The 25,441-nt window shown below is 47.6% G+C and overlaps 1 protein-coding gene across 2 annotated transcripts in view; it reads left to right on the top strand.

Moving 5' to 3' along the window:
* Nucleotides 1–25,441, top strand: part of LOC137629062 (uro-adherence factor A-like) — a 72,262-nt gene that overhangs the window by 2,592 nt on the left and 44,229 nt on the right. For both annotated transcript variants that reach the window (XM_068360330.1, XM_068360329.1), the window contains exon 2: nucleotides 23,255–25,441. This exon is cut by the window's right edge and continues 210 nt beyond it. In XM_068360330.1, coding sequence (XP_068216431.1) covers nucleotides 23,276–25,441 — 2,166 coding nt within the window. In that variant the 5' untranslated portion in view covers nucleotides 23,255–23,275. The remainder of the gene's footprint in view (nucleotides 1–23,254) is intronic.

The raw sequence follows: 25,441 nt of genomic DNA, 5'->3' as shown, positions 1-25,441 counted from the left end.
CTATGTTTCGCTATGCGCGTTAGCCCCGTGGCTAATACTTTGGCGTTAATTTTCAATGATACAAAATTAAAGGGGTGAATACACACTTAACAAAGAAGTGAGTTGTAGCTTCGTGCTCCAGTATTTGTTCGAATATGGACTTTGCTTCCATTTCCAATGATCAGACTACTGTAATGTTTCTACCTTAACCTTTTATTATTAACATGATCAATAAAATGAGAGCTATGATTATACTATCAGTGTTTTTCTGAACTACTGGGTGGAAGGAAGCTCTTATAATATGTGCTATGATGACAAAACAAACAAAACAGGTTTATTTCATTAAAATCTTTAAATTTATTAATAGAGGTTTCCACCAATAGTAGCCTGTATGGTATTCAAAATATAGTGGAACCTGTACATACGATTGTCTTTACATACGATTGTTCCAACATCCGAAGTAAAATTCCATCAAATTTTTGTCTCGACACCCGAAGTCATGCTCCAACGTCCGATGTAGATCTTGTTTACGCCGGTAGATGGCAGCACGTAAGAGGGACGCCATTGAGCGTCGAGTGCTCTGTTATCTGTTCTTGTGTGTATCGTGTGGTTGTGCTCTGTTTGGTCTGTTATTAACAGTGCTTATTTTCTTCCTTTTTCACATTTCCTTTTTTATTTTACCTACAATCATGGTGCCTAAGAAGCCAAGTTTCAGTACAGGTAGTGGTGAGAAAAGGAAGAAGGCAATTCTTTCATTAGAATTGAAGCGAGAAATTATAGAAAAACATGAGAGCAGTGTGCATGTGAGTGATATGGCTAAACAATATGGCCGGAATACGCCTACGATTTCGACGATCATCAAGCAGAAGGCAGCCATTAAAGCAGTCAAACCATCGAAGGGGAACACCAATATTACAAGACATCGTAGCAATACCCTGGAAGAGATAGAACGACTTTTGTTGATAGGGATAAAGGGGAAAGAGATTGTTGGTAACGATCGTTTGTGAGAAGGGCCAGCGTGATGAACAGAAAGAAAGAAAAAAAGTGAAGCAAAGAAAACTAAGGTAGCATTAACAAGCTCTTTTATAAAAGTCCTCTCTCTTTTTCTGTTTCTCTCTAAACATAGTATTAACATGTTCTTTAGATAAAATCTCTCTCTCTCTCTCTCTCTCTCTCTCTCTCTTCCTCTCTCTCTCTCTCTCTCTCTCTCTTTCTTCTTCGCTGTTTGAGTGTTAGAGACGTCTATTATTTTTTTTCTGAGAGAGAGAGAGAACGAGAGAGAGAGAGATTAAACAAAAATGTGTTTAGAGTACATATGATTTTTAACAGCGTCAACGAGTTGAAAGACAATTAAATGTAACTAAGAAAGTAATAACAGCGAATCTGAATTCCTTTATTAACTAAAAGAAATTTGGGGTAGTTTGTAGTGCTCCGGCCACCCCCCCATATTTTGTTTATTATCGCTCCCACTGTTATCTTGTATAGAATAAGATCGTTTGGAAATGGTCTACGGATCTTAAATATGTGCTTAATCGCACACTTTTATGTTTTTTTGCCGAAAACCCTAAATTACCTGAAAATTTATGTGGCTCGAGTTCTTACTCCGGCCACGAATCTTCTCGCTCCCGTAGTTAAAAAAAACTAGCTGTAGTTGGCGTTACGATAGCGATAGCACAGCTGTAGTGGCAAATTACCGAACTAATCGCGGCCGCGGTACTTTTGAAACGACCCAAATGAGACCCCACTTGACCTGCGGATTAGCCTAAGGGCATTTTTTTGCCCAATCAGAATTCAAGAATTAAAAAATCTCGATCATACCATACCTCACACGAAGCACGTTCGTTCTTTCTAGTGCAGACACCATGTCGTCCGGTGCTACATCTCGTGTTTCTGAAGATATAATTAAGTTCGACCAAATTAACGACCCTACTTTTTTTCAAGTGTTCAGTTTCATGGCCACTAACAATTTCAGTGATTATTTGTATTTCAAAGGCCTGTTAGGTGATTTTTCCGGTGTGTGTTCTAGTTGCAATATCGGCGAAGTCACTAAGAAGTACGACGGCAAATCAAGAAACGGTGAAAACACGTACTTTTGGCGGTGTAATTATCACAAGTGCCGGAAAAAGATTAGTTTGAAACGAGACAGTTTTTTTGAAAACTCCCAGTTGTCGTGCCAGGATATTTTTATCCTCATCTGTGGTTTTGTTTATAAATTTCCCCCAATACACCATTCGCCAGACGTATAAAAAGTTTGCCTCTCATACTCTCGTGGATTGGTACAACTTTTGCCGGGACGTGTGTTCCGATATTCTTTTGATAGACAATAAGAAGATTGGCGGTCCTGGTCACGTGGTGGAGATAGATGAGAGCAAGTTTGGAAAACGGAAGTATAACCGGGGGGATAAGGTCGACGGTGCTTGGGTGTTTGGAGGGATTGATCGGCAAACACGTGAGACGTTTTTCCAGGTTGTCAAGCATCGTTCGGCTGAGACGTTGATTCCTATATTAGTAGAATTCGTCCATCCCGAAACTACTATTATTTCGGATTGTTGGAAGGCTTATAAGAATATAAAGAATCAATTTTTTCAGCATCTCACAGTTAATCATAGCATTCACTTTGTGAACCCGGACGATCGCAGTGTACACACTAACTCTATAGAATCGTAGTGGCACGTTTTGAAAAGGACTGTCATACCTGCTTTCGGCACACGGAAACACATGTATGACAGTTATTTTTCAAATTACTGTGTTCGCAAGCGATATCTAGAGGGATCAGAGTGTAAACTGAAGGGATTCTTGAAATTAATCAATCGTGTTTACCCTCTCAAAACTTGCCAAACCCCATCAACAACGGCCGCTACACACACTTCTCCTGGAGCATCCATATCTCCCGGTCCATCCCGCCCATCGAAAGTCAGAAAGAAGATCGTCAGCGCGCCTCCCAAGATTCGGAATTCAGCGATTACGAATATTAATCATGTAAGTACACATGGATTTCAGTATATAACTATGTAGTTAATGTTATTGTTGTGTAAGGGGGGGGGGGTCGGGGGGGGGGGGCTGTGCGCCCCCCCCCCCCCCCCCCCCCCCCCCCCCCCGGGTAAGGACACGGCTTTTGGCATAGGTTAGGTGGGTTTTTTAAGTTAGCTTCTCCCGTCGTACTCGTAGGTAAGGACACGGCTTTTAGCATAGGTTAGGTGGGTTTTTTAAGTTAGCTTCTCCCGTCGTACTCGTAGGTAAGGACACGGCTTTTAGCATAGGTTAGGTGGGTTTTTTAAGTTAGCTTCTCCCGTCGTACTCGTAGGTAAGGATACGGCTTTTAGCATAGGTTAGGTGGGTTTTTTAAGTTAGCTTCTCCCGCCAAAATCGTTTTTAGAACGACGGCCACAGTTCAGGATATTCCCGTTTTCTACGAACTCGATTTTAGAACGGCGGCCACAGTCCACCCCACTTTATAATATTCCCATTTTCTATGGTTGAAAACGGACCTGGCCGTCACCCTAAAAAGGCTCCGAAATTTGTTCCGTAACTGACATACAAACCACGCTATTTAATAGGGGTATTACCTTCGGCGTAGCTGAAATGACGAGCCATTAAAATTTAACGAGGATTTACTACCCACACCACTAGTTAGCGGGGGTAGGGGAGTGTAGCTTGCTACCCCCCCTCCCCCCCCTCACAGACACCTGTGCTTGAGCTCACTTTGCTCTTGGCTCGGATGGTAGACGGACGTGTCCTGTCTCATCCTCGCCTCTCTCTTGGCAGCCATTGATGCTTTTTTGCTTTTTCTTTGACAGGTTTGTGTGTGAAGTTGGCCTCTGCGATTATGCGCACCTGTCCTGGATTACCCGACCGCCCCTGCGGAACATTCATGTCGGCGATCGAGACAGACCCTCACACCGTTGGCCTCTACAAACCCTCACACCCTTTGGCCTTACTGTAGAGGCCAACAGTGTAATAGTAATAATAAGTGTTGTGAGTGTAGGGAGTGATCTACCTCCCAGTGGGAGAGGTTTTCTCGGCGACGTAAGAAGTCCAGGCGGGATATTTCTCCTTCGAAGGTTTCTTTGAAAGGAGAAAAACCCAAGGACTCTTCTTCCGTTGCACAAACCTCCTCCGAAGCTCCCACTCGATCGGTCTCTTTCGAGAGACAGTCGAGTGGTAGCGTAGACCGTGGTTCTGTTTTCCAAACTCGGGGTTCCAGAGATGGCGTTGCCTCCCCTAGCGAGGCAGCTCCACCTCTCCCCCCGGGGGAGGATGTGTCATTAACCGATTTATTTCAGCTTTGGTCTTCCTTGGGGCTCAAGGGTTCGCCCTCCAAGGAAGCTATCCTTGACATCATCCGATTGGGTGCCGCTATCAAGCAATCGCCGACCTTGGCAGAGGTTGATCCTCTGTTAATTGTCGACGTTGTGGTGTCAGAGGTATCCAATGCGGTATCTCCTAATACCTCTGCCTCTTCACATCCCGCAGTAGCTGAAGGCTTAGTTTCTCCCGTTCCTGCTCAACCAACGAGGGAGAAACTAAGTCCAACAGTCTCTCCTGCCGGTGTTTCTTCCCCCTCGGGGTTAGTTTACTTACAGAGACTTCTCTTCGGAGGACTGCAGAAGGTCAGCTTGCTGATCTAACGGCCCCCAGAGGGCGCATCTGTCGCAAGGCTCGCCTTCCCCTTCGCCAGAGAGGCCTTCCTTCACCTTTTAAAGTGGTGAGGAGGCGCCTCTTTGGTTCATCGTCGTCGTTGCAGTCCGCCGCAGAGGAGCCTCGTCAATGTTCACCGACTGTTCCTGCTATGGTCCTGGACCTCTCAGCGTATCGTTTGCGATCCCCTTCGGTGGAAGGTTGTACTTTCAAAGGACACGTCGACCTTCCGCTCGACAGACCTGCTGACCTGCCGTCGCCGTTCCTGAGAGCTGATGCGCTTTACGTGCCCACGAAACCTGACTACCATGCTCGTCAGGCATCGAACCCTGTTTCAGGGCATCAAGGGCGTAAGCGCCATCGTGTGCATACTTCCCCTACGTGCCATGATGGACATGCGCGCCAACATTCTCCTGCGCGCCAACATTCTCCTGCGCGCCAGCGCTCACCTGTGCGCCAACAACCTCCTGCGCGCCAGCGCTCTCCTACGTGCCAGCACTCTCCCTTCCATCAGCGCTCGCCAACGCGCCAGCGCTCTCCTGCGCGCCAGCGCTCTCCCGCGTGCCAACGCCCACGCACAGCCGTCTCTCCTGCACGCCCACGATCTTCGGATCTGGGCGAGGATACGCGCGCGCGCCCGCATACTGACGCGCGCCCACACACACAGGCTTCAGCTGCGTGCCCGCACGCCAGGGGCATCTTTCCTGCGCGCGCGCGCCCTACGACATCATCTGGGCCGCGCGAACTCTCGCCCGCGTGTCCGACGACCTGATCCTGCACACCCACGGGCGTGCAATCAGTCTCCTGCACAAGCTCCTGTGAGCCCACAGTCTCCTGCGCTCGCTCCTACGCGCCATCACTCTCCTGCGCGCCCTTGCAATCGCCCGGTGCATCAGCAGTCTCCCGCAAGCGACCCTGGGTATTCTCCATTGCACGAGCACCATTACGCGCCCCCGCGTGAGCGTCAATACCCTCCTGCGCGCAAGGCTGCTGGACAGCGCATGGCAAGGTCGCCATCGCCGCATTCCCCTCCCCGCAAGCGCAGAACAGCGCGCCCTGCGGCGGAAGGGAAGCATCCAGAAAGGTCCAGGATCCCTGTTTCTTCTTTTCAGGCGAACCCCCCTATGGAAACTCCTCCCAGGCATCCGTCGATCCCTGTCCCTCCAGAGGGAGTGTCTGACAGCGCAGCTATCAGTCAACAGCCATGGTTCGGTGCGCTAATCGAGCAGTTACACAGGCTGTCAAGCCTGCTCTCTCTGAATTGGGGCACAGATCCTTGGCTGTCTCTACCCCACTGAAGAGAAAAAAGACGAATTTCGGACGCGGTGACTTCTCCAAGAGCTAAGTTGTCTCCTCGTAAGCCTTTGAGGCGAGCTCCTCCGCCCCCCCCCCCAGACCTTTTCTCCTTCCCTGTCGGACGAGGATTTCCCGTCCTCGGGAGTCACGTGGAGTGGGACATTCCCCCATCGCACTAATGAGGGAAACCCCACTTACCGTTGAAAAGTCTCCCCGGGTAGGGGCGGAGAAGAACTTGCCTCCGTCCATGTTAGAGTCCTACATCCTTCCCAGGAAGGAGTTGAAGGACTCAAAGACAGTGCCAAAATCCTCGTCAAGGCTTAGAACGGAGCCAGCTACTCTCTCGAAGAATGTCCGCGAATCTGCCCAAGAAGAGCCTTTGGGGACAGGAGACTTTCCTGCAAGACCGACATCCGTAGGAGAACTGCAAGAGTCAGAGCATGCATTCTGGCGGGTCCTGACTCCTATGAGGGCTCTCACTGGGTTTGCCGATCCAGAGATGCCCCTTCGAGAGGGCAATGACACGGTCTTGGACCGCGTATTTGGCACTCAAAAACCTTCTAAGGCCAGTGCTGCTCTGCCCTGGTCTCAGAGGGTTAAGAGTACCAGGGAAAAGATCGCTATCCAGCTCTCTGAGTTGGCCTCCTCCAACCGTTCCAGTGCCGGCAACAAGCTTCTCCCACCTCCTCGTGTACAGCAGAGAAGGTACTTCAAGATCTTGGAGGAGCCTTGTTTAGCTCTTCCTCTCCACCATTCTTTGGAAGAGCTTACCAGGGGAGTCCCTCTTGAGAGAGACTCCAACCGGTAGGTCTCGTTCTCGGCAACCGAGATCCTTAACCAGGAGAAGGTTGAGAAGTGTGCTATGCAAGCCACTTTGTGGCTGGATATCTGGTTAGGGACCTTAGGTATCCTGATACGCTCTGAGGACTTCTCCAAAGAACATACCAGGGAAGCTATGGAGACGTTCCTCCTCTCAGGCACTTGCACCACCGAGTTTCTGGCCCACCAAGTCTCGAACTTGTGGGCGAATACCATCCTGAAACGTCGGGATGCGGTGGCTGAGAGGTTCCATCAGAAGGTCCCTAGCACCGAGATAAATAGGCTCAGGCATTCTTCCTTGGAAGGATCGAACTTGTTTGAGCCTAAGGATGTGGAACAGGCTGCTGAGAGGTGGAGGAAGTCCCACCAAGACTCCCTCCTGCATAGGGCTTTGACATCCAAGCCCTATAAACCTCCAGCACCCCAGCAGTCCCGTCCTACCAAGACCACGAAACCGACAGTACCAGTGAAGACAGTGGTGTCTAAGCCCTTTCCTGTCAAGGACAGGAAAGGCAAAAAGTCCTCCAGGGGAGGTAAAAATCCTAGAGGGAGCAGCCGAGGCTGCAAACACTAGGATTGGCAGTTCCCCTGCATGTCCACCAGTGGGGTGTTGCCTACAAAGTTGCGCAGACAGGTGGCAGCAACTCGGGGCCGATTCCTGGACGATTTATGTAATCAGTCAGGGATATCGCGTCCCGTTCACAACATCTCTACCTCCTCTGACGACGAATCCAGTGTCGTTGAGCTCCCTTGCCATGGGATCAGCAAGGGGGCAAGCCCTTCGGGCAGAAGTCCAGACCCTGTTGAAGAAGGGCGAACTCCAAGAGGTCCTCGACGGCTCCCCAGGCTTCTTCAGTCGACTCTTTCTTGTAAAGAAGGCGTCTGGAGGCTGGAGACCAGTCATCGACCTCTCGGCTCTGAACAAGTTTGTCAAACAAACTCCGTTCAGCATGGAGACCGCAGACACGGTCAGACCAGCAGTGAGACGTCAAGACTTCATGTGTACACTGGACCTGAAGGACGCGTACTTCCAGATTCCAGATCCCAGTCCATCCGTCTTCAAGGAAGTACTTAAGATTCAGCCTAGACAACAAGGAATAACAGTTCAAAGTGCTGTGTTTTGGTCTCTCCACAGCACCGCAGGTTTTCACCAGAGTGTTCACCGTAATATCTTCGTGGGCACACAGGATCGGCATCCGTCTCCTCCGTTATCTGGACGACTGGCTGATCCCTTCTTCAACACCGGGACAAGCTTCTGGGACTTTGCCAGGATCTAGGCATCATGGTAAATCTCGAGAAGTCCTCTCTGCTTCCTACCCAAAGACTGTTATACCTAGGCATGATCATAGATACCAATCTCCACAAAGCCTTCCCATTAGAAGACAGGATAGCAAGGCTGAGGAAGGTCGCAAGCCCTTTTCTCAGACAAGAAGAACTTCCAGCCCAATCGTGGTTACGTCTCCTCGGTCACTTTTCATCTTTGGCTCGTCTAGTTCCCAACTTGTCCTCCCCCCGGATTTGATGCTGTTTTCGGACGCCTCAAAGAAAGGGTGGGGGGCCCATGTACTGCACCACACGACCTCAGGCCTGTGGTCAGAATCAGAAAAGTGCCTCCATATAAATCTTCTAGGGATGAAGGCCGTCTTTTTGGCCCTTCAACAGTTCCAACAATATCTGGCGGGTCACTCTGTGGTGGTGATGAGCAACATCACCACAGTAGTGGCTTACATCAACAAACAAGGAGGTACCTTTTCAAAGCAGCTATACCATCTTAAAGTAGAGATACTGAGATGGACCGAAGTCCACTCGATTCCGCTATCGGCACGTTTCATTCCAGGCAAGAGGAATGTGCTCGCCAACAATCTGAGCAGAGCGTCTCAGATAGTGAGTACCGAGTGGTCTTTGGATCATCTAGCAGCCAATAAAGTCCTGACTTTGTGGGGTTCTCCGACTGTGGATCTGTTCGCAACAGCTCTGAACTAAAAGCTTCCGCTGTACTGCTCCCCAATCCCGGATCCTAAGGCTCTCTGGCAAGATGCCTTCCAACAACGATGGGACAACATCAACGTTTACGCTTTTCCCCCGTTCTGTCTGATGAGGAGGGTGCTCAACAAGACCAGAACATCGGTCAATCTTTCGATGACCCTCATAGCTCCGCTATGGCATCACAAGGAATGGTTTCCGGACCTTCTGCAACTCCTAACAGAGTTACCTAGAGAGCTCCCTCCACGACACAATCAACTCAGACAACCACATGCCAACATCTTCCACAAAGCCGTAGCTTCGCTACGACTTCACGCCTGGAGACTATCCAGCATCTCCTCGCTGAGAGATGTTTTTCACAGCAAGTTGCGGTCAGGATGTCTGGACATCTGCGAAAGTCACCCACAGCTGTCTACCAGGCAAAGTGGAAAGTCTTCTGTGGTTGGTGTCGTGGAAGGGGTATCTCTCCACTCGATGCCCCTATTCCAGCAATAGCGGAGTTCCTCGTGTATTTGCGGGAAGGAATGCGCATTTCAGTCTTGGCAGTGAAAGGCTATCGCTCAGCCTTAAGTCTAGCCTTCAGGCTAAAAGGAATGGACATTTCTTCTTCGCTGGAACTTTCCCTACTCATACGAAGTTATAAACTTAACTGCCCTCAGTCGGAAGTGAGACCTCCTCCATGGAATGTGGTTCAAGTTCTCAGGTCTCTTAAGAGACCTCCCTATGAACCATTTTGCCAGGCTTCAGATCGCCACCTAACTTGGAAGACGGTGTTCCTACTAGCTTTGGCTTCAGTCAAGCGTGTTAGCGAACTTCATGGTCTCGTACGTCGTACGACATCGCCCATTCAAGGGGATGGGGGGAGGTAACATTCAGATTCGTCCCTGATTTTATTGCTAAGACTCAGAATCCGGGAGTATCGGACCCTCGGTTCGACTCCTTCCGGGTTTCTAGTCTCCGTTCTGTAACAGATGACCCAGACCATTTCCTACTATGCCCAGTAAGGAGCTTGAGGCTATATCTTAAAAGAACGGCTGCAGTCCGTCCACATGAGCCAGCTTTATTCGTTAGCACGGAGGAATAAGAGGAGGGTCACTAAGAACACCATCTCAGCATGGATTCGTAGGGTGATTCGTCTGTCCCTGAATCCAGACCCCCTTCCATCACATCGCCCTAGAGCACATGATGTCAGGGGAATAGCTACGTCCCTGGCCTTCAAAAAGAATTTTTCAGTGACGCAGGTCCTTCAAGCTGGGGTGTGGAAGCGGCAGACAACTTTCACAGCCCACTACCTGCAAGACGTGACCCACAGGAGCCTCGATACGTTCTCTATCGGCCCTGTGGTGGCTGCACAACAGCTGGTTTAAAACCTCAAGCTCCTTATTGGACAAGTAGCAGAAGGTCGAGGGCATTGTTACCCGGTTTTAGTCTGCATGAATGAAAAGGTTTGATTGGCCCTTATTCTTTTCTTCATCATCCCCTCTCTTGGGGAAAGCAGCATCCTGGGTTCTCTGCATAGCTGACCTCAAACCACTGCAGGTAAACCATGTTCCCTTGTGTTCCTAGTATTAAGTTAATACTCTCACGTCGCCATACCCTGACGAGGTGGTATTTGGAGTGTCCTAGTCTAAGTTTCCATCTAAGGAACTTCAGGTCAACTTCCTAGGACGAGTCACACTTCATTATACCTTCACACACAGCTTGCGTAGGCCGCAGTCCTTGCGTAGCAAGGTTCTAGCAAGTTGCAGGAACTCCGTATTTCTTGGGTGCTGACACACTCAAATAACGAGCCCCCAGGCAAAGCCAGAAAGCCAGTACTGGCTGGGACGTCCACCCTTCCTAATGGGTGAGTCACCCCTATTAAATAGCGTGGTTTGTATGTCAGTTACGGAACAAATGACAAATTTGTATATAATTTGTATTTGTTCCTTAACTGAATACAAACCGCGCTATTTACATGGGGTAATTACTTCGGCGCAGCCGATGACGAGCCATAAAGTTTTAACGAGGGTTTCCTACCCCACCGATAGTTGGGGGGGGGGTTTAGCTTGCTACCCCTCCACCCTCACACACACCGGTGATTCGTCCACTTTACTTTTGGCTCGGAGAGACGACAGACCTGTCAGCGCTCTCCTCTCTTTTGACTGCCATAATTTTTGTTTGCTTTTTCTTGCAGTGTTTGTGTGTGAAGTTGGCCTCTATTATCATCATGCGCACTTGCCCTGGTCTTCCCGGCCGCCCTTGTGGGACCTTTATGTCGGCCGTGGAGACAGATCCGCACTCCTTATGCCCTCAGTGTAGGGGCCAATGGTGTGATAGTGCAGGGATCCGTCGATCCCCTTCCCTCCAGAGGGAGTGTCTGACAGCGCCGCTGTCAGTCAACAGCCGTGGTTCGATACCCTCCTCAGAGCTCTTGTGCGGGCTATTAAACCAGCCACCTCTGACTCGGGTCGCGAACCAGTGGCAGTTTCCTCCCCCCTGAAGAGGAAGAGAGAAGTCTTTCCCGTGGATCTTCCTCCGAGACCTAGGCTATCCCCTCGCAGATCCTTAGGTAAGGTTCCTACTCATCCTCAGACCTTCTCGCCCTCCCCTGCGGAGGAGGAATACCCCTCCTCAGGGGAGTCGGTCGGAGAGGACGTCTTCCCCATCGCACCAATGGAGGAAGTTCATCCCCCTCCCAAGAGGTCGCCTCGTCTTGAGGTGGAGAAGGACCTACCCCCTTCGCTTTTGGAGTCCTGTATCCCTCCCAGGAGGGAATCTAAGGACTCTAAGACTACAGGTATTCCTAAATCGTCGGCCAGGATCAGACAGGAGCAGCCTAGGGCGGTCGAGGATGCCCACGTGTCCCCCCAGGAAGAGCCCTTGGGGTCAGGAGACTTCGCTGCAAGTCCATCGGGAAGCGAGCGCCAGGAGTCGAAACATACATTCTGGCAAGTCCTGTCCCTCATGAGGAGTCTAAACGGGATCCCAGATCCTGAGGTCCCTCCTTGTGAAGGGCAGGACACAGTCCTGGATCGTATCTTTGGCACTCATAAGCCCTCCAGGGCCAGTGCAGCTTTGCCCTGGTCTCAGGGGATGAAGAGTGCCAGAGAGAAGATCGAGGGACAACTCGTGGAGCTTGCCTCCTCCAGCAGGTCGAGTGCCGGGTATAAGCTCCTCCCTCCTCCTCGAGTCCGTCAGAGGAGGTATTTTGAGATCCTTGAGGAGTCTTCTCTGAGTCTTCCCCTGCACCACTCCGTGGAAGCCCTCACAGGTGGAGTCTCTCTTGAGAGACTCTCCAACCGGCATGTGTCCTTCTCGGCCACTGAGATCCAGAGTCAGGAGAAGGTCATTAAGTGCGCCATGCAGGCCGCTTCATGGCTAGACATCTGGCTGGGGTCTCTGGGCATTCTGGTGCGGTCCGAGGATCTCTCCAAGGAAAGCACCAGGAAAGCGCTGGAGACCTTCCTCCTCTCGGGCACTCGGACCATCGAGTTCCTGTCCCACCAGGTTGCGAGCTTGTGGGCCAACACGATCCTCAAGTGTCGGGACGCAGTGGCTGAGAGGTTTCACCAGAAGGTCCCCAGCGCCGAGACTAGTAGGCTCAGACACTTCTGTCCTCAGCAAGAGTCGGTTCGAGCCTAAGGACGTGTAGCTCGTTACTGAGAGGTGGAGGAAGTCCAATCAGGATTCCCTCATCCATAGGGCCCTGACATCAAGGCCCTACAAGCCCCCGGCAGTACAGCAGCCCCGCCCTGCCAAGGACACGAAGAAGACAACCGTAACAGCGAAGCCCAAGGTGTCTAAGCCCTTTCCTGCCAGGGGCAGAAGGGGCAAGAAGTCCTCCAAGGGAAGCAAGAACCCTAGAGGTACCGGCCGAGGCCGGAAACGCTAGGGGTGGCAATCCCCCTGCATGTCCACCAGTGGGGGGATGCCTTCAGAGTTGCGCAGCAAGGTGGCAGCAACTCGGGGCGGATACCTGGACGATCTCTGTGATTTCTCAAGGGTATCGCGTCCCGTTCACGGCATCTTTACCTCCCCTGACAGCGGATCCAGTGTCGCTGAGCTCTCTTGCTATGGGGTCGGCAAAAGGGCAGGCCCTTCGGGCCGAAGTCCAGACCATGTTGGAGAAGAACGCGCTCCAGGAGGTCGTGGACGGGTTCCCAGGCTTCTACAGTCGACTCTTTCATGTGAAAAAGGCGTCTGGAGGCTGGAGACCAGTCATCGATTTCTCGACCCTGAACGGGTTTGTCAAACAGACGCCGTTCAGCATGGAGACAGCAGACACGGTCAGGCTTGCAGTGAGACCGCGGGATTTCATGTGCACACTGGATCTGAAGGACGCGTACTTCCAGATCCCGATCCATCCGTCTTCAAGGAAGTACCTAAGATTTTGCCTAGATCACAAGATCTACCAGTTGAAGGTGTTGTGTTTCGGTCTCTCCACAGCACCTCAGGTGTTCACCAGAGTCTTCACCATCATCTCTTTGTGGGCACACAGGACCGGCATCCGTCTCCTTCGTTACCTGGACGACTGGCTGGTCCTGGTAGACTCGGAGGTATCCCTTCTCCGCCACCGAGACAAGCTCCTCGAGGTTTGCCGGGATCAGGGGATCGTGGTAAACCTCGAAAAGTCTTCTCTGCAGCCCTCTCAGAGACTGGTTTATCTAGGCATGATCATAGACACCAATCTCCACAAAGCCTTCCCATTAGACGAAAGGATAACAAGGCTGAGGAAGGTCGCGAGACCTTTCCTCACTCGAGAAGGACTCCCAGCCCAATCGTGGCTTCGTCTCCTCGGCCACCTTTCCTCTCTAACCCGTCTCGTTCCCAGCAGTCGCCTCAGGATGAGATCCCTTCGGTGGCGACTGAAGTCCCGGTGGAGTCAAGGCCTCGACTCCCCGGACATCTTGATCCCTATGGGATCTGCGGAACGGTCGGACCTGGAGTGGTGGGTGGCAGACGAGAACCTAGGAAAGGGAGTGAATCTTCTCGTCTCCTCCCCAGATTTGATGTTGTTTTCGGACGCATCAAACAAGGGGTGGGGGCCCCACGTGCTGAACCACAAGGCCTCCGGCCTGTGGTCAGAATCAGAAAAGTACCTTCACATAAACCTGCTGGAGATGAAGGCCGTCTTCCTGGGCCTTCAAAAGTTCCACCAAGTCCTGGCGGGTCACTCCGTAGTGGTGATGAGCGACAACACCACGGTGGTGGCTTACATCAACAAGCAGGGAGGTACCTTTTCGGAACTGCTGTCCCATCTTGCAATAGAGATCCTGAGATGGTCCGAGGCCCACTCGATATCACTTACAGCATGCTTCATTCCAGGCAAGAGGAATGTGCTCGCCGACAGTCTGAGCAGAGCGACGCAGGTAGTGAGTACCGAGTGGTCTTTGGATCCTCTGATAGCCAACAAAGTCCTGACTTTGTGGGGTTCTCCGACTGTGGACCTGTTCGCTACGGCGTTGAACACCAAGCTTCCGCTGTACTGCTCCCCAGTCCCGGACCCCAAGGCTCTCTGGCAGGATGCCTTTCAACAATGGTGGGACAACGTCGACGTGTACGCCTTTCCCCCGTTCTGTCTGATGAGGAGGGTCCTCAACAAGACCAGAACATCAGTCAATCTCTCGATGACTTTGATAGCTCCGCTATGGCATCATGCGGAGTGGTTTCCGGACCTTCTGCAGCTCCTCACGGAGATCCCGAGGGAACTCCCTCCACGTCACGAGGTACTCAAGCAACCACACTCCAACATCTTCCACAAAGCCGTAGCTTCGCTTCGACTTCACGCCTGGAGACTATCCAGCATCTCCTCAAAGAGAGGATTTTCGCAACAAGTTGCGGAAAGGATGTCTGGTCTCCTGCGCAGTCATCCGCAGGAGTCTACCAGGCGAAGTGGCGAGTTTTCTGTGGTTGGTACCGTGGAAGGGGTATCTCTCCCCTCGATGCCACTCTACCAGCAATAGCGGAGTTCCTTGTGTATCTGCGGGAAGAAATGCGCCTTTCAGTCTCGGCAGTGAAAGGCTATCGCTCAGCCTTAAGTCTTGCCTTCAGGCTCAAAGGAATGGACATTTCCTTCTCGCTGGAACTGTCCCTGCTCATACGAAGTTATGAACTTACCTGCCCTCAGTCGGAAGTGAGACCTCCTCCTTGGAACGTGGTTCGAGTCCTCAGGTCTCTTAACCCGTTTACCCCCACCATAAGGTTAAATTTCGAGCACATTTTGCTATATAATTTTTTTAAATTGCTCTAAAAAGCTTAATTTTTGTCCTAGAGAGGTCAGGTTGGTCTCATTCTTTTGGAAAATGCCTGAAGTTTCTCAAAAAATTATCAAAAATATGTAAAAATATGTAATTACTGTAATAGAGTTTTGCAAGAATGTACCGGTACGTCCTTTGGGGGTGAAAGGGTTAAGAGGCCTCCCTACAAACCATTACGCCAGGCTTCGGATCGCCACCTTACCTGGAAGATGGTGTTCCTGCTAGCATTGGCCTCGGCCAAGCGAGTTGGCGAACTACATGATCTCTCAAACGACGTCGCCCATTCAAGGGGATGGGGGGAGGTGACGTTCAGCTTCGTCCCTGAGTTTGTTGCCAAGACTCAGAACCCGGGAGTGCAGGACCCTAAGTTCGACTCTTTCCAGGTCTCAAGTCTTCGTTCTATAACAAATGACCCAGATCATCTCCTACTGTGCCCAGTTAGGAGTCTGAGGTTGTATCTGAAGAGAACAGCTGCAGTCCGGCCCCAGGTGTGAGCCTTGTTTGTTAGCACCGGGCCAACGAAGTAGAGGGTCACCAAAAACACCATCTCGGCCTGGATCCGCAAGGTAATCCACCTGGCCTTGAGTTCTGACCCTCCCCCGTCACGACGCCCTAGGGCGCATGATGTCAGGGGCGTAGCTGCGTCCCTGGCTTTCAAGAAGAACTTTTCTGTGAAGCAGGTCCTGCAAGCCGGGGTCTGGAAGCGTCAGACTACCTTCACGGCCCACTACCTGCAAGACGTGACACACAGGAGGCTCGATAGGTTTTCTATCGGCCCTGTGGTGGCTGCACAACAGCTGGTCTAGCCTCAGGCTCCTAATTGGACAAGTAGCAGAGGGTTGAGGGCATTGTTACCCGGTTTTAGTCTGTGTGAATGAAAAGATCTGTCTGGCCCTTTTCTTTTCTTCATCCTATCCTCCCTTGGAGAAAAACAGCATCCTGGTCCTTTGCACAGCTGACCTCGAACCTCTGCAGGTAAGCCATGCTTCCTTGTGTTCCTAGTATTAACTTATAATACTGTCATGTCCCCATACCCTGACGAGGTGGTATTGGGTAGTCCTAGCCTAGATTTCCTTATTAAGGACTCCAGGTCAACTTCCTAGGACGTGTCACTGCTCACCTTCACACACAGCTTACGTAGGCCGCAGCAGTCCTTGACTGCCTGCGAGGTGCAGGGACCCCAAATCCTGGAGTTGCTTTATGAACTCAGGTTCAGGGCCCCCGGGCAAGCCAAAGCCAGTATGGCAGGGGACTTACCTCCCTTCCTAAGGGTTGAGTCACCCCATGTAAATAGCGTGGTTTGTATTTAGTTAAGGAACAAATGACAAATTCGTAGATAATTTGTATTTTTCCTAACGATACAAACCTAACTATTTACAGTTACGTGCCCGCCACCCCTGTCCCCCAAGATAAGTCCTACCTCTAAGTAAAGTGGACGAATCACCAGTGTGTGTGAGGGTGGAGGGGTAGCAAGCTACCCCCCCCCCCTCTAACTAGCGGTGGGGTAGGAAACCCTCGTTAAAACTTTATGGCTCGTCATCGGCTGCGCCGAAGTAATTACCCCATGTAAATAGCTAGGTTTGTATCGTTAGGAAAAATGCAAATTATCTACGAATTTGTCATTTTTCCTAACTATACAAACCTTAGCTATTTAATCAAACTAGCCCGCCAGCCCTATCCCCCTGGAAGTCCTACCTCCAAGCAAAGTGAGCTCAAGCACAGGTGTGTGAGGGGGGCGGGGGGGGGGAGCAAGCTACTCTCCCCTACCCCCGCTAACTAGCGGTGTGGGTAGTAAACCTTTGTTAAATTTTAACGGCTCATCATTTCAGCTACGCCGAAAGTAATATCCCTATTAAATAGCTAAGGTTTTTATAGTTAGGAAAAATTCAAATTATCTACGAATTTGTCATATTGATACAAACACACTCGTGTGCGTATGCACAAACACACACACACAGGTGTAGGAATTGCTACGCAGTAGGAGACAGACGGTCGGGGAGGAGGTAGAGATGGTGTTTTAGTTAATAAAGGAATTCTGATTCGCTGATATTGCTTTTTTAGTTACATTTAATTGTCTTTCAACTTGACGCTGTTAAAAATCATATGTACACAACACATTTTTGTTTAATCTCTCTCTCTCTCTCTCTCTCTCTCTCTCTCTCTCTCTCTCTCTCTCTCTCTCTCTCTCTCTCTCTCTCTCTCAGAAAAAATTAATAGACATCTCCAACACTAACAGTGAAGAAGAATGAGAGAGAGAGACAGAGAGAGAGAGAATTTATTTAAAAAACATGTTAACACCATGTCTACCTTCTTGCCGATCGTCCGTCTCCTCCTGCGTAGCAATTCCTTCACCTGCGTTGGCCTGTCTCTAAGGTAAAGTGACCATGAAGACACATTGTTTATTTATTATTTCTTTATAATTATCTTTTTTAAATACTTCTTTCATATTATCAATTATGTTATTGTTATGTGTAATTATATGTAGTAATTTATTAAGGAGTTAATATAGGTTTTTGGGCTGTGGAACGAATTATACAAATTACAGTGTATCCTTATGGCAATATTTGCTCCAACATACGATTGTTTTAACATACAAAGCAGTTTCTGGAACAAATTAAGATCGTATGTAGAGGTTCCTCTGTAGTGTATTTGCAAGTTTCAATGTCCTAACTAATATTGCACCATTCCATAATAGAACTCATTGAATACATCTCTTCATCCACTATTTTGAACTTAATAACTTATAGTCAGTAGATACTTATAACCTTCATACAGTACTTATTTTTGTAGAAAATTCCCTTTCTATATATCTTAGACTAAGTTTTGTTTATTCCATAACTGGAATACAAACCAACGCTATTTATAGGGTATAGTATTTATTTCAGCGAAGCTGAAAGGACGAGCCATTAGAAATTAGCGAGGGTTAACTACTTGTTCCGTTAGTTAGCGGGGGATAGGGGGGTAAGCTAGCTACCCCTCTCACTCACACACTTGTGACTGTGCCCACTTTGCTTTTGGCTTAGATGGAGAACGGTTGTTGCTGCTCTATCTTCCTCCATTATTTTGAACTGCCATTAATCTGTTTATGAATTTCTTTTTCAGTGTATGTATGCCGAGTTCTTCCTGTCGGCCATGTGTACCTACCCTGGTCCAGAGGGCCGCACGTGTGGTACCTTCATGTCTACGGTAGAAACTGATCCTCACCGCCTTTCTACAGTCTACAGGGGACAACGTTGAGATTAATCTAATAAGTGTAATGAATGTAGGGAGTGGTTTGCTTCCCAGTGGGAAAGGTATGGCTATCGTCAGAAGAAGCCCAAACGAGATTGTTCTCCTTTAAAGGTTCCTTCGAAGCAGAAGAAAGCCAAGGCTTCCTCTTCTGCTTCCCAACCTTCCTCTGAAGCTCCTACTTGAACAGTTTCCTCCGAGAAACCATTGAGTTGTAGCGTACGCTGCTTAACCCCCGGTCAATCTCGGTCCTCGAGAGATGGTGTTGCCTCCCCTAGTGAGGTGGCCCCCGGCTCTCCCCCCGAGGGAGGCCGTCTCTCTTTCTCTCTTATTACAGGTTTGGCCATCTCTGGGTTTACTCGGCCCTCCCTCCAAGGAGGCTCTGCTGCAGATGCCTCACTGGGGTGCTGAGCTGCAGTGATCGTCAGCTTCGGAGGTCGACCCCTTGACCTTGGTCGATGCGGTGATATTGGATGTCTTGTCTGCTGCTCTGTGTGCAGATGCTGTTAATGCTTTATCTGTTTCTTCCACTGCTGCCGCTGAGGACTGTGCTTCTTCCCCTGATGAACATCCTTCGCGGGTGAGCAAAGTCCAAGGCATGTCTCTCCTGTGAGAGTTCCTCTTTCTCATTCGTGTGAAGGGGCACTCACAGAGACTCCTCTTTGGAGGCCTGCTACCGATCAGCTTGCTGATCCTCATGTTGCTGAGGGACATCGTCATTATGGCTGTAGACCTCGCTTAGCTCATCCACCTCTTTGCCTTCGGGGCGCGTCTTCACCTCCAGCAAAGAGACACCTTTTCGGCTCTTAGTCACCACAGCTTTCCTCTTTGGAAGAACCTTCTCGTGCCTCTTCTGGTTCTTGACCTTCACCTGTTTCAATGGACTCTCCTTCTCACCAACAAACCTTGGTTCGTATCTCGCCTGTGAGGGATCGTTTGCAATCTTCTTCTGAGGATGTGCACCCTTCCGAAGGACATATTTCTCTTTCAGAGCATCCTGCAACTGTTAAGGACCATCTGCGTGTTGTTTTCCTGCTCGCCGAGCTGCTACTAAGCATTCTCCGTCTCATCAGGCTTCTGCTCAGCATTCTCCTGCTCGTCAGGTTCCAGCCCATCGTCCTGCTGCAAGAGAAAGTTGCAAAGTACGCAATGCAGGCTATTTCGTGGCTGGATCTTTGGTTGGGATTCGTGGGAATCCTGGTATGGACCGAAGACCTCTCTAAGGAAAGTATCTTCTCTCAGGTACCCGTTCCATTGAGTTTCTGGCCCACCAGGTGGTGAACTTGTGAGCCAACACCATCTTGAAACGCAGGGATGTGATGGCCGAGAGATTCCATCAGCAGGTCCCAAATGTTCTGGAACTCCTCTCTGGAGGGTTCCTTACTTTTCAAGCCTAAGGATGTTGAGCAGGCTGCGGAGAGGTGGAAGAAGTCTAACTAAGACTCCCTCCTCCATAGGACCTTGACATCTCGGCCCTACAGACCACCAGCCCCTCTGAAACCCAGTCAATCCAAACTGTTGACTAGTAAAATGGCAGCGAAAGACAAAACAGTGTCGGCCCAAGTCACAAACGCTATGATAGGCGATTCCCCTGCTTGCTCCACACGACCTCAGGCCTCTGGACGGAGTCCGAAAGTACCTTCACTTAAATCTCTTAAGAAATGAAGGCCAACTTTCTCATCCTTCAACTGCCTCATCAGTTCCTGATGGGCCACTCAGTGGTGTGATGAGCGACAACAGCACATAGTGGCTCACATCAGCAAGCAAGAAGGAACTTGCTCGCTGCCTCTTCCCATCTAACAGTATAAATACTAAGATGGGCCGAAGTCCGCTCAGTACCGCTATCAGCCCGCTTCATTCCAGACTAGAGGAATGTGCTCGCTGGCAATTTGAACATATCATCTCAGATAAGGTGTACCGAATGGTCTTTGGATCACCTTGTAGCCTACTAAGTTCTGACTTTATGGGGTTCTCCAACTGGGATCTGTACACAACGCCCCTGAACCTCAGGCTTCCGCTGCTCCCCAGTCCTAGACCCCAAGGCTCTGTGGCAAGAGGCGTGCCAACAACGGTGGGTACAACAAAAGGTTATGTCTCGTCCCCGTTTTGTCTGATGAGAAGGGTATTCAACAAGGCTAGAACATCAGTCAGCCTCTCAAGGTCTCTCATAGCTCCGCTATGGCATTACTGTACTAGGAATGGTTTCCGAACCTTCTGCAGCTCCTGATGAAGCCTCTAAGAGAACCCTCTCCACGTCACAGACAACCACACTTCAACATCTACAACCTGCCCACCAGGTGACACAATTGATAGCTTTTAATTCGAATTACTCTTATTGAGTCAATATCGTGCTCAAATAAAATGGGATCAATCCCTAGCCCTTCAAATGGAAGGCCAGATCGCTTCCAACCATGACACCAGCGGCTCAAGAGAAGTCGAAATCTAACTGCCAACTGCAATTCAGGATTTACCTGGCGAGACATCAGTCTCTTACCAGTGAGTTTTCATCGACTTCCTGACCCACCAGGTGACACAATTGATAGCTTTTAATTGGAATTACCCTTAGTGAGTCAATGTGGATGAAAATCAACACAATATCGTGCTCAAATAGAAATAAATTACTACTGTATCTCATACTGGAATCAAACCCTAGCTCCTTCAAAAGAAAGGGCAGGTCGCTTCCAACCATACCACCATGCTGACTGCAATTCAGGATTTACCTGGCGAGACATCAGGCTCTTACCAGTGAGTTTTCCCCGACTTCCCTGCCCTTCAGGCAGCACAATTGATAGCTTTTAATGGTAATAACCTTTAATGAGTTAATATTGATGAAAATCAACACAATATCATGCTCAAATAGAAATAAATTTCTATCGCATACAGGGATTGAACCCTGGCCCCTTCAATTGAAAGGGCTGTTTGCTTCCAACCATGCTACCAGAGGCTCAAAAGAAGTTGGAACCTAACTGCTAACTGCAATTCAGGATTTATCTGGCGAGACATGTCTCTTATCAGTGAGTTTTCCCCAACTTGGTGGCCCATCAGGTGACACAATTGATAGCTTTTAATTTGAATTACCCCCAATGAGTCAATGTGGATGAAAATCAACACAATATCCTGCTCAAATAGAAGTAAATTTCTATCTCGTACTGGGATCAAACCTTGTCCTTTCAAATGAAAGGCTAAGTCACTTCCAACCACGTCACCAGAGGCTCAAGAGAAGTCGGGCCCTATCTGCTAACTGCAATTCATGATTTACCTCCCGAGACATCAGTCTCTTACCAGGGAGTTTTCCCTGACTTCGTGGTCCACCAAGTGACACAATTGATAGCTTTGAATTTGAATTACTCTTAATGAGTCAGTGTGAATGAAAACACAAAATCATGCTCAAATAAGAATAGATTTCTATCTCATACTGGGATAAAAACCTAGCCCCTTCAAATGAAAGTCCAGTTTACTTCCAATCATTCCACCAAAGGCTCAAGAGAAGTCAGAACCTAACTACTAACTACAATTCTGGACTTACCTGGCTTGAAATACATAACCAAGACTTATAATATTGGGCGTCTTGTTGACTGTCGACGTCAGCCATGGTTGAGATAAACCTACCATGGCAGATGGGCCTACTCACGACTTGAGCTTGACCTGAACTAACTACTCTTGGCTTCCCAGCTGTTCTTATTGCGCACACATTGCTGGGGGTGTATGAGGGCTTGCCTTGCCTCTGGCTTGCAGTGACAGGTGATGCAACAGCATCTAGCCGGTTCTCGCCTCCTTTACGTTTTCTCTCCCCGACGTACCTGTTGACATGGAAACAGATTCAGTGTACGTGTGCTTGTGTCGGCAGGTATCTAATAATGACAGGAAATCGGTTTAAACTGATTTCTACACTACCCAGAAATGTGGAGATGAGGTCACAGGTCAGCATGCTCCTCCCTACGTCCTGCGCACTTACCTAACCCAGTGCTATCAAGAATTTGTCTAAACACCCATTAATATTTTTACTTTAATACCCCTATATTGTGACAGACAAGAATAAGCTGTCTCTAAAAACTATTTCTTTATGCTGTGGGTACGACCAAGAGAGTCAGTGAATTGCAAGCTCTATTCAGAAATATGGGATTTGTGCATAAGGAAATTACTTCTTCCATATTTACTCACAAATTATTTTAAATCTAAAGCTTTGCCTAAGTATTGTAAGGTAAAGTCAATGTTAAACCTAGTGGTTAACCATTCTGAAGGTAATTTTTCTTGTCCAAAATGGGAAGATAAACTTACAGTATTTGCATAAAACAAGCTCTCTTCAAAGTGAATTGAATAATGTAACTCATTTTGTGGCATTAGGTATTCTTATAGATCTACGTCATTAAGAATTCTGTCTTTCCTCAAGATATAATAGGAGTTGTTACTACTTGGAATGTTATGGAAGGGATAAGATGGTTATAAAAGTGGCTCAGTGGTGTGCAAAATCTTTATTCCGGACAAACTATTTACATAAGGATGTAAGTTTTTATTTTAGGTCCTGTATTTTTTGAGGGGGACATTATTTGTTAAAGTTTTTGTGTCTAAAATTTGTTCTTTTGGATATATTGTATGATTATTTCATCCTTTAGAATAGGGATATGTATTCAGTGCTATCGAATTGTTAATTAATTACCGGTAGTTTGAAAAAAATAGGTGGTGTGAAAATGAATCCCTATACTTCTGTGCGTCACAGAAGTCACTTTTTTCTCTTGGGACGCAAGGTCCTGGTTGTTGGGTCTTTTCTTATGTTCCCTTTTGTTCCTACGCTACAAACCCTCATCCTTTAATTAGGTAAATTGTTTCATTCGTTAGCTGGAAATTCTCATTAAATCTTGGATAATGAACAGTTATCTAGCTGTTGAGTGGGGCTGGCAAGGAGCCCCGCCCACTTTATCCAGCTAGAGTTACCATGTTAAAGATTCAGTGGCTTGTGCTAAATTAAAGGACTTGGGTTTGTTTAGTTAAGAAAAATACAAATTACTGTACAATAATTCAAAATGTTATGATCTTAGTGCTATTTTTTTTCATAATTTTTGTGTGTTTTCCAGGCAAGTTGCATTAGGGGAGAGATGCCGTTTTCTGTTCTTGACCTTGGTGCTGGAAGACTACCCACTTCTAAATTTCAGGACTTCCATCTTCAGTTTGCTGTTCAAGATGTCAAAAACAATAAACTCAAAAATCTTCGTAATTCAATCAAGACACTTTTCATGGATGAGAAAGTACTGTTTCAAATGAATACATCTAAATCTGAAATGGAGAGCTTATATTGGGAAGACGTCAAGGTTATAAACTTTAATGGTATTAAGTTATGTAAAACTCCATACACTAATTACAATTTTTTAAAGGAGTTTATTAGTGAACTTTGTGAGCCCAACTATTCATTACATGAAAATATTCAAGAATCTGTCTCTCACGTTAGGAATGCTTATTTCCAAGAAGTTTACCAGCATTCAGAAGTCACAGAAGCAGCTCAGGATATGTGTGGAAATAGTTTAAAGTTTTGTAATGGTATTACTAATAGTATAGGCTCGAAGATGACTTGCTCATCCTTGGATAGCAGCCTAACACAGATTAACATGTTGAACAGTGAAAATGATAAATCAACAGTTATCCTAAAAAAGCAGAGGAATGAAAATAATAAACATCAGAGTTTGTCCAATAAATATTTGTGGGGAATAGATGAGTTTCATATTACAGTAGATCAAATGCAGTTAAGTGGAAAAAAATCAAGTCTCTTAGTTTCTGAAGGGAATAAGGAGTCTAAACCTGTATCCATGTTGGAAGAGATGAGTCAATCGAAGTCTGTATTAGCTATGGCAGGAAAGTCTAAAAATCATGTTAAACCCTTATCCATTTCAGAGCTAAATGACACAATGTCAATAGATGGAAATGAAAATTCAAGACTTATGGCTATTTCAGAAGAAAATAATGGCTCAGAATTTTTATCTATATCTCAGGGAAATAATGATTTAAGGTCCTTACCTTCATCAGGAAATAATTGGAAATCTTTTGCTGTGTTTGAAGGAAATGACGACAAATTTGAAGAATTAAATAACAACTCAAAGACGTTCACAGATAATGTTTATAATTTAGATAATTTTTCCAATTCAGTGGAAAATGAGATTCATACTAGACTGGATATATCTAAATCCAATTGTCTGAAAGACAATGTTGATATTACTTCCTGTATTTCGATACCAGCTGTGGTGAAGAGTGAACAGCAGCAGGAATCAGATGTGCCTGTTGTTAATGGGATGTGCTGTGATGCACCTCCACAATGCATTGAAACGGATATGTTTTTTGAGAAAGGACAGCAGGAAGAACTCTATCATGAACAACATTCAGATTTCAAGAGGAAAAATTCAAATTTACTTCATGAGGAAGCTACAGAAGGATTCCCTAGCTCAAGAAGGAATGGAATTTCATGTTCTTCTCATGAACAACATTCAGATTTCAAGTGGAAAGATTCAAATTTACTTCATGGGAAAGCTACTGAAAGTTCCTCTCAACTAAAATTGAATGAAATTCCAGGTCCAGCAAAATTTTCGCTGGAATTACAAATGGATAGTACATTTGATACCTTAAAGAATGGCATGGAGGGAGTTTTAAGTGAAAATAATCCACAATATTCGATTCAAGCTGGCAATGAGAAAATCTTTAAAGGTCCAAAGGATAGTAGTCAACTTTATTATCTTCATGCTAAGAATTTTGATTTAAGAAACAGTAGACAGGAAATGAGTGATGAAGTGGAGGTAAGGGAAATGACTAAATTAAAAGAGAAATCATCCCAAGAAATGAAAGCAGAGAAATTATTCCAAGAAAAATACCTTTATTCCTCTAATAATACAGCTTCACAAATCAATCCTAGTCACTGCAATACTTCTACAAGATTGCCTTCTAGAAAACCTAAGCTGAGGAGGCGCTTTTCTGGGAGAGGTAATCGTTATGAGACTTCTGCTGGTGAGGAACACAGAAGACTAGCATCCAAGGAAGAAGTGAATGTGTCTTCGCATGCTAATGTAAAGTTGAACATAGGTAGTGTTTCAGAAAAAGAGCCATCTCAGGGGGAGAATAAACGGAAGGAATTTAAGACAGACAAGATAGACAGTCTTGGAGAACCATTATCTCCAGAAATTCCTTTGCTAAGTTCTGTAGCATCTAGGCTCGGTGAGAATACCAAGATGACAACATCATCTGTAGAACGTTCCAATGGTGGCACTCATAATGAGGTATAC

The sequence above is a fragment of the Palaemon carinicauda genome, chromosome 37 (assembly GCF_036898095.1).
Source record: "Palaemon carinicauda isolate YSFRI2023 chromosome 37, ASM3689809v2, whole genome shotgun sequence".
NCBI lineage: Eukaryota > Metazoa > Arthropoda > Malacostraca > Decapoda > Palaemonidae > Palaemon > Palaemon carinicauda.
The sequence above is the reverse complement of the archived record's forward strand: the minus strand, read 5'-3'. Positions and strand labels throughout refer to the sequence as shown.